Source organism: Lactuca virosa, chromosome 2 (genome assembly GCF_052849685.1).
Source record: "Lactuca virosa cultivar CGN04683 chromosome 2, Lactuca_virosa_CGN04683_v6, whole genome shotgun sequence".
NCBI classification, from domain to species: domain Eukaryota; kingdom Viridiplantae; phylum Streptophyta; class Magnoliopsida; order Asterales; family Asteraceae; genus Lactuca; species Lactuca virosa.
The window spans coordinates 28234414-28244834 of record NC_136427.1 but is presented as its reverse complement, the minus strand read 5'-3'; the positions used below and the strand labels follow the sequence as shown (position 1 = coordinate 28244834).

The window sequence follows — 10421 nt, the reverse complement described above, 5'->3', positions numbered from 1 at the left end:
CAACAAACCTCCCCTATTTAAGTGTAATCTTGATTAACTTAAAATGAAACATAACACCAACAAAACTGATGCATAAATGAAATGTCGTGACGATTGAATTTCACATTAGTATATTATATAATCCAAATATTTGAATATCAGGGTGTCACTAAGGATTGAACCCTTTCTATCCATAGTGAATACATGAAGATAATACACACAACAGTTTACATTCTCATAAGTTCTAACTTGACACTATATTTTACTAGCTTGTGTCCCATCCTTCAATAAGCATATCAAAGCCAAGTCCTAACTTCTTGAAGCAGCTAAACTTCATGCTTATATAGGTAGTTCTTTTATTCTTGCACCTGCAAATGCAATTTTTCAAAAGAACTATTAAGAATATAAATTCAACCTCCTTAACTTGCAGTACTGAACACATACCTTGGGATGATGATAATAATGTGTTCCAATCTTCAAATATCAAGCTTTCCACATTGAATTCAGCATCTAATATCATATTAGATGGGAATTGGGTATCTCAATATAAAAGATTTTAAGTGGACTTTAAACCCATCCCTACAGCCGCCTTGTGTACAAGATCTCTTGCTAAGCCTTTTGTCTAGATGAGCTCACAAATCATGCTATGTCTAACACCTAAATGTCTAGATTTCCCATTGTACACTTGACTATAAGCCTTAGCCAAGGTAGAAGCACTATCACATCTGATAGAAATGGTAGATATCGGTTTAGGCCATAATGGAATTTCATAAATCAAATTCCTTAGCCACTCAACTTTGTAAAAAAATTGTAAATCTCATGGACCAATTTTGCAATTTTGTCTAAAATTAATAGCACTCTAAAGACAAAAATGTAAAAAATGGTCCCTGTGGTTTTTCATTTTATGTGGCTAATGTCCAAACCTTTAAAAAGTTGTGGATTTGGTCCTTTTCAACAAGTTTTGTTGTGGTTTTGGTCCCTCTTCCGTTAACTTTAACATTTTGGCTGTTAACTTTTATAAAATGACTGTTTTACCCTTATGGACCATTTCTACAACGAAAGTACAAGAACCATATCTACATATCTTCATTTTAATTTTCTTGAATTATTATATATTAATAAATGTTATTTTTAATATATAATATTTATATAGTAATAAATATTATTTTATAAGGTTATTAATTTCTTTTAATTAAACTTTTTATCGATGTGTAAGCATTGACATCCTTTAGGAATTGAGGATTCCTTCATTCTTAAGGCTATATCAACTTTCTTGGGTTTAATTGTTTCAATTGAATCCTTGACTTTGATTAAGGAGGTATGTTGCAGGCTTCCCCAACCTCCATACTACCTACGAGGAATTGTAGCATATCTTGCTTCATGATTGCTATAACCAATTTAGGATAAATGATAAGCTTCATATTGAATCTTAATGATAAGCACACAAATGTTCATAGTGTTGAATTGCCTTGGTTGACCAATTGTCTCCTATATTTGAGCATCTCATCATCTTCCTTAATTTCAAGCTTTTTAGTTATTCAGGTCTTTTAGTTTTCAAGCAATCACAAAACCCCCTTTTAGATTAATTGTAATTAGTCCGTTTTATTATACTCGTTCTATTGGATTGCATTGGTAACTGAATACAACCATTTCCCCGCGGATCGATGCCCCCTTTTACCATTATATTATGTTTTATTTACAAGCAAATGGTGTAATTTTCTTGGTGTACTTGACATCCTACTAGAGATAGACAACACAACCACCATCACCCGATCACTACCACCACTTTTAATGTTTATATCAGTTTGTTGTGCATTATGTGGGATATGGAGGATTCCAGCAGATTGTGAAGAGGTTTTTGTAGGTGGCTACCAGTGATGTTGGGTGGAAAAAGTTAGTAGGGTTTACGTCAGACCATCGATGAAGGTGTTTGGCAGTGATCACGGTGATTTTCGTTGATAAGAGGCAAAACTTTTAAATATTCCGACAATTTTTTATTGGAACTAATAAAATTAAAAAGAATTAATATTATACAATAAAAATAAATTAATAATATAATAAATAATATTTTGTATATAAAGAAAATAATAAATTAAAAGTAACTTTTGAATAAAAGAGAATTAATCCAAAAAAAATAGAATTAAAAAAATTAACTAAAAGAAATTATTAATCTGATAATGTAATATTTATTAGGATAAAAATAATATTTATTAATATATAATAATCCAATAAAGAAGAATTACTCCAATACACAAAATTAACTAAAATAAATTAATATCCAATATAATAATATTAATTAAAATATAAATATTATATATTAAAAATAATATTTATTTATATATAATAATCCAATTAAAATACCTAATAACAAAAAAATTAAAAAATTTAATTAAAAGAAATTAATAATCTAATAAAACAATATTTATTAAGATATAAATAATATGTATTAAAAATAACATTTATTAATATATAATAATTCAATAAAAATAAAAAGAAGATATATACGAATTATTCTTGTAGTTTGGTTGCAGAAATGGTCCCATAGGTAAAATAGTAATTTTAAAAAAGTTAAAGGCAAGCTGTTAAAGTTAACGGAAAAGGACTAAAATCACAACAAAACTTGTTGAAAATGATCAAATCTACAACTATTTAAATGTTTGGACCCTAACCACATAAAATGAAAAACTAGAGGGACCATTTATGTAATTTTGTCGATCCAAAAAGTCAAGCCGACAAGATTTGTGGATAATTCATAAGAAAGTTCCCTTGTTGAAATTTCTAATACCCAAAGCTGCATATTTATCAAGAAAGCTCCTTTGTTGAAGTATTCAATAACCAAAGTCCCCAAATCTCCTGTTTATACTACTCCTCCTGTCAAATACCATATACCACCGGCACCTAAAATCAAAATGTCAGACGAACTACCTTTCCATATCCAAGGAGAAATCATCATGCGGCTTCCTGTCAAATCACTGATTCAGTTCAGATCCGTCTCAAAAGCTTGGAAGTCTTTGATCGACAGCGCAGAGTTTGTTGCTGCTCAGAGCGTCCTCCATACTCACCCACACCATCTTTTTGTATGGTATAAAGATCCGAGAGGAGAAGTAAAATACGTTTCTTTTGTCGATGACGACTCTTTCCCCCAGCAGAGGTTTGTTCCTACTCTTCCTCTGTCCGTTAAACTTCCAAGAATAGTTGGTAGTTCTCATGGCTTGTTGTGTTTGGATGGTTATCATTGGGATCCGGAGACTTCTAAAATCAACTTTAAAAAGAGATTGGCTGTTGTTTGTAATCCTTCTATCAGAAAATCTATAGCTTTTGTTGTACCTGATATCTTGTATGCGCGCCAAGAAATCGTTCTTGCTTTTGGTGTTTGTCCTGTTACTATCGATCCCAAGATCATCCAGATCACACAACTTCCTTCATGGATGGATAAGAAAACCGAAATTAGCAATCTTTGGAAAGTTGAGGTTTATTCCTTTAGTTCGGGGAAATGGAAAAGTCTATCTACCAATCTACCGAGTAATTCAATACGAATTAGACAACCGCAGGTAGTTATTGATAGGTATATCTACTGGTGTTCTTCATGTATAGATAGTGGATTACGTACTCATAATCTGATTATGTCATTTGATATGACTGATGAGAGTTTCAAAGTTGTAGACATCCCCGATAGTTTAGCTAGCCACCCTTTTGCACGGTTGTCTATTTCTAAACTAGGGGAATCTTTAGTCATGCTTGAATACAATATAAACACCGAGGAACAAGTTCGTTGTGATGTATGGATGATGGAGAATGGTGTTCAAGTATCGTTTACAAAGCTATACACAATTAAGGGTCAACGTGGGTCAATAAAGGCGGTGGGTTTTAGGAAGACTGGAGGACCGATAATGGAAGTGGACGATTATCTTTCTGAGCCGACTCAGCTTGTTGTTTATGAGCCCAACTCAGGACATTGCAATGATCCGATTAGAGGATATTCATTCAACGTGAATTCTTACATGGAAACACTACTCATGTTTGGTCGATCTGATTGTAGCAGTTATTAACATAAAGTGGAGGAAGAAACGTTAAAAGTATACGCATTGAGGAAGGCAAGACCACTCCATTTATGTCAAATAGTATTCCCCAAGTTTGTTGAATTTATTAAAAAGTTAAATACATCACATATAATTTGATGTTGTGTTTATTTAATGTTTGTAATATTAAGGAAGTTGAAATTCACATTCTTATGAACATTGTGCAGTAATATCTTGTTGACAGTATATTATATGTGTTGTAAACCTCAATTGCTCAACAGGTTGTGTTAATGGGTAAAGGCTTGTATCCTTGGTTCAAGTACATTTGTTTTGCAACTATTCTTTTGCTTGATTTTGCAATACAAGATGATATGCTAACTTATGAAGGTGACTCCAAATTGGTAACATGGTACCCTTTTAGTTGGATTTTTTGCAGTAAAATATATTTGTATTTTTTTTAGTGTTCTTTATTCGCCAATCGCCAGTCTCTATATGGAATCTATAAAGAATGACTTATATGTGTTACTAATCACATTTAATAGTGATTGTGGTTGTAAAGTTAATATTGGACTAAACTGTTATCAGTCTAACTTTTACACATTTCTTTTCATATCCTTCTCATTCGGTTAAAATATTCCTAATGTATAGAATACAACAAAACTAGCTAAATGAAAAAAAAAAAAAACGGAGCATGAAATAGAAATATGTTTATCATTTTGACAACCAACTATCCATAATATCTATTGTTTTCTTTTGTTTACTCATCTTACAAACATGAAATATATTCGAAGTTTACTCTCATGTTATAAAGAAAATGACATAATGGTCTTTGTAGTTGGCTTTTGAATAATTTTTAAAATGGTTGGTCCTTTAGGATTAAAATGGGATGAGTCCTTATGACTAACACCTGCTATTAGACCCACCCTTTGTTCAATGTTTTTTTATGATTCAAGTAAATTAAATCCCTGTTTTTGGAAATTTTAGTTGCAAGTTAATTTATGTAATGAATTGATTCTATAGCCGATCTAAATAAATTATAGAACTTTTGCATTGTATGATGACATTATATCTATCTTATTAGTAATCTGTGTACAAATTCTCTTAAATTAAATGTATAACATGTTGGATTTAACTTCTGTGGTTTGAAAGAAGTTCTAATAGTTTAGAATTGGATAAATTTAGTGCATTTTTTTATCCCAAAGTTATGAGAAATTCTGGTTTTAATCTGTTACAACAAATGTAACATCCTATTCCCAGTATGTATCTTTTTAATTAGGTTTATGTTTTTGGGCATTGCACAAACCGGACATTTATTGAGAATTGGGCTTGTTTTGGCCCAGTGAGCGCGATGCCCTCTATGTGGAGCGCGACGCGCCCATGGGCTGCCCAAGTTTTTAGGGTTTTTGAGCTATTCAAAGGCACTCAAGTCCCTATGGTTGGATCGTTCTAAGCCTCCATCAACCCTAAAGAGTGTTTTCAAGAACTCTAGCCTCCCTTTCGTTTTGAGCTTAGAATTATCTTGAGAGCTTATTTTGCCCCCTTTGTGGTTGAAGCTTGAAGAACAAGTTCCCTTTTGGTTCATAAAAGTGAAGAGCCATTGTAGATCTAGAAAGGTTGCATATCTCCTAGACCTTTGTGAGTATAAAGCTTCAAACTTTCCATGTTGTTTGCTAGATCTTGATCCATGTTCCTTTTATACTTCATTTTCCCCTTTGTGTGAGATGTTGGAGTTGAATAAAATCAAACATCTTTCATGCACTCCGTGTTGCTTTTAGGACCTTATGAGTTAATAAAGATTGGACCTTTAGCCTTTTCTTCAAGCCATGCAGTTCTTCCAGGTGATTAAGGCCATTTAGAGGGCAAAAGTCTAGATATTGGTTGACGTAGCATGTTGTTATGTCTCGGTTTTCATCCCAAAATTTTTATTTTTATTTATTTGAATGTATCAAGGTTATAATTACATTATGCAGAAACATGTTATGAATGCGCGTGTGTACAGTTGAACCTTACCCTTCTCACGAAGTACCTGAAAAATATTTATAACAACTAGGTAAGCGCTAGGATTAGTGACTTCCCCAAAATACCATATACCACAATAAATATACATGCATATATACAATGGCTCACGATATGCCAATAATATGTGTATTTTAGACTTACAACACAACCATTTCATCTTCAACACGTGTCTACATGTACTTATAGCCTACATGTCATTTCGTCAGCACGGGTCAATGTGTACCTACGACCTACTTACCATTTCGTCGACATGCATGCTTATAGGCTCCCGACCTCTTTACTGTTCCACCATCATCCCCTAACTAAGTCCATCATCCCTATCCTAACATATATGGATATATATTGTACTACATGGTATAGTGAGATAACTCACCTTGACAATGACTCAGAATATTGCAGCTATCTGGGCGATTCTACTGGCAATCCGACGATTGATGTATAAGGCGTTGAACGAGTATGAATATATAATACTTTAACCTATTAATTTCATTGACTATCTGGTAACATATGCAAGACCTATTACTAATCCCAATGAAATTGATAGCACTATCAAACAAGGATCAACCAGGCCAGACGATTGTGAGGCCGGACCATTTTCGTATATTGCCTTTTTGAAATCCAACAACCAAGCCAATATGACCATTCTAGACACTTCTCCCATAAGTAGATCAATTAGCATTATAACTGAAATTACTGATAAATCCTATATATATATATATATATATATATATATATATATATATATATATATATATATATATATATATACCTTGACAACGACTATGAATATAAATATAAGTTACACTAGAAGCATAACTTAACTTACAAGATTTTTTTTCTGATAGAAGTCCGAGAATTGCACTGGTAGAACTCCGACCTGATAGCTACTAATGCTGACCACTCAAGGACCTCAAGGCTTTGCCATATACTTAAGACTAAGGAAAAATTAGGCAAATTGGAGATAAAACCGAGAGAGAGAGAGAGAGAGAGTATGGGAGGTATGTGGAATGATTGACGCCGAAAACTTCTATTTAGAGTAGGTGTGCACGCCGTGTAGGCCAGATGAGTTTCGTGTATCTTGTCGGGGCTGGTGACGTGGCTTCACTCAGAGTATGACACATGACAAAAATCTAGAAGGCCGCGTCAATGTGTCAGTGCGTGCGACACCTTGTTTGCATGTGCGCCTACGGGTACAAATTTTGCATTTCATTAAAAAAATCATATCTTCTTCATATGAGTTCCGTTTTTGATGTTCTTTATATCCACGTGTAGCTATCAACGATATATACAACTTTCATTTAGACTCCGTTGGCTAATTTCGAATTATTTATAAAGTTGTATTTTTAACTAGCTTAGACGGTTAAAGTCTGTATTAAAATCATAATTCTCTCATATGAATTTCGTTCTCGACTGTTTTTATATCGACGGAATCATATATAATATGTCTTCAATTCTTCTTTAGATTTTTTTTCCTAACAATCGACCGATCTCTAATTCGGTTTCTGTGTCGTACACTGATGCGCTGAAACTTCTAAAAATCATAACTTCCTCTTATGAAGTCAGATTGGATGTTCTCTCTACGCATGCTCTCAGGTTTGCGATTACTATGAATTTCATCAAGACTATTTATCCTAAATATTCTTCTATCAAAGACGTCTATTTACGTGACTGGTCATTTATACTATAAAGAAAAAACGGGGTGTTACACATGTCTTAATGGATAAAGATGTAAACTTCATCCATTTAGACCTTGTTAGAGTTTGGATCTTGAAGATGGGGTTCTAACTTAATGAATTAAGTTGAAAACCCTTATAAGATGAGCCTGAGCACTAACCCTTTTCCTGCGAGAGGGGCGCTTTTAGCCTTTTCTGTAACGCTCTTGTTTTAACTCAAGAAGTCGAATTTTTTGTCCCGTAAGGAAGCATAGTGCCCTTAGAAGGGCGTTGCGTGCCTGTTGTCCCATAAGTTGACTTTTGTTGACTTTTGACTAAGTTTGACTATAGGTCAACTCTATTGGTTTGGTTCATAGGCTGAGGTTTTATCTTTTATCTCTTGTTAGGCGGTTGTTGAGCCAACCTTTATGTTCCTGTGAGTTGTAGTGTTTGTTTGCTTGACTGTGGGTGATTCTACTCACTATACTATGTAAGATGCTAGAGGCTTGTTGTCTTTGTGACTCTTGATGGTTATTGTATGATTATTGGGTTGGGCCCATTTATATGTTATTAAAGGGGGGCTTGTTTATATGGTAGTGGGTGGGGCCTGTTTATATGTTATTGGTAGAGGCCCTCTATTATGTTTATTGGGTAGGACCACTGGGCGAGGCCCATTTACATATTTATTGGGTGACGCCTGCTAGGGTATGTGGTATCGTGGGGAACTCATCCAGGTTTATGTGTATAGTTTTAAGTTTAAATGTTTTATGTACTTCAGGTAGCAAAGGAAATATCTTGAACTGATTGCATCGTATCCATTGGAGATTCCGTACTATCGGTTTATGTTTTTACTCTGATATTTGTTGAGGCTACTTTCATACTATGATTATCTTTTGATGAAATGGAATGGGTGGTTTTTAATTAGATTAAAAATGAAAATTCTACTCAATATTTTGGGATGTTAAAAGTTGGTATCAGATCCTTGGTTTGAGGGATTCGGGCTAGCACAGGGTGCACCTGAACCCAAATCGAGGACTGAGAAAATCTTTTTACAAAATCTTTTTATAAATCTGTTTTTAATAGAAAACCCTAATAGACTTAATCTTTGCTACTGGTGAAAAGGTCTCATCATAATCAACTCCCGGAGTTTGAGAAAAGCCCTTTGCAACCAATCACGCCTTATACGTGTGTACATTACCATCCATGTCAGTCTTCTTCTTGAAGATCCATTTGCATCCGACTGTCTTACGACCCGGTACATTGTCAACCAAGTTCCAAACTTGATTGTCATACATGGACTGAATCTCACTGTCCATAGCCTCCTTCCATTTGGCAGATTCAGGAACTGCCATGGCTTCCTTGAAGTTGTTAGGTTCATCCAAATTTATCAGTGTACTATCACTGATAAATGCATCACCTTCTGTAGTAATATGGAAACCATAATAAAAATCAGGTGTGCTCCTAACTCTTGTGGAACGCCTCAGAGGTACGGACTCATCAATCGGCTCAACATGAGTTTCCTCCTCAGGTTGATTGCTAGTGTTTGAGGTTCCTTCACTGCTTGACTCTGGAAGTTCTTCAAGGTCAATTTTCCTCCCACTGTTTCCTTGGCTTATGAATTCTCTCTCACGAAAGACTCCTCTCCTCGCCACGAAGACAACATTGTCACTCGGTTTGTAGAAGAGATAACCAAAAGATTTTGTGGGTAGCCGATGAAAATACACCGCTCACTTCGAGGTTTGAGCTTTTCGTGAGTCTCACGCCTCACGAAAGCCTCGCAAACCCAAATCTTGATGTGGTCTAAAGTGGGAACTTTCCCAGTCCACATCTCGTGAGTAGGGATGCAAGCGGATCGGGTATTCCCCGCTACCCGTGGGGACCCGACCCGAACGGATCGGGTATTCCCCGTCTTATCGGGTAACGGATCGGGGATGGGTTTCGATTTCTTTCCCGAATCGGGGACGGGACGGGGACGGGTATACTATTATCCGCCCCGTTTAAAACCCGATATATATATATATATATATATATATATATATATATATATATATATATATATATATATATATATATATTAAACTTATCAGAAATCGATTCAATTAAATACATTTTCATTTGCCGAGACATAGGATATTGAAAAAGTTTACCATACATGCGCCTCTTCGATTATGTAGACAAGCAGCAACAAATAATAATACGGCAACTTTTAATTAGAAAAAATGATTGGTCAAAAGCTTTAATCAAGAGTCCCAAAAGTTGTTTATTTACAAAACAACTTTACATTTTCATATTTCAAAACATTATTAATTTTATATACCGATAATGAAGTAATAGTCGTAATTACTGTTATGTTTTATTTTTAAAGTAATTATTGTTATGTTTTATATTTTCATGTCTTTTTAAAAATAGAACTTTGTTACTAAATGGGTACCCATCGGGTTCCCCGAATCCGACGGGGATTTTTTCACCCGAAACCGTCGGGGCGGAGGTGGGGACGGATGTGGGGATCGGAGGTCGGGTTCGGGGACGGGGATTGCAGACTCCGCCAATATCCACCCCGTTTTGCATCCCTACTCGTGAGTTGTTTTGGCAACCTTCTTGGTAGGGACTAGATTAAGGATATGGGCGACAGTCTCTAAGGCATACCCCCAGAGTGAGATTGGTAACGAAGCTCCACTGATCATGGAACGAACCATGTCTAACAAGGTTCGATTGCGCCTCTCAGCCACACCATTCACTTGTGGTGTCCTAG

At 34.9% G+C, this 10421-nt stretch overlaps 1 protein-coding gene across 1 annotated transcript; it reads left to right on the top strand.

Moving 5' to 3' along the window:
* Window positions 1–2888: 2888 nt before the first annotated feature.
* On the top strand, window positions 2889–4028 carry LOC145157318 (F-box protein CPR1-like). The gene has a single exon (XM_079076378.1). It carries the CDS (start codon window positions 2889–2891, stop codon window positions 4026–4028), a length of 1140 nt encoding a protein of 379 aa, XP_078932504.1.
* Window positions 4029–10421: the final 6393 nt, after the last annotated feature.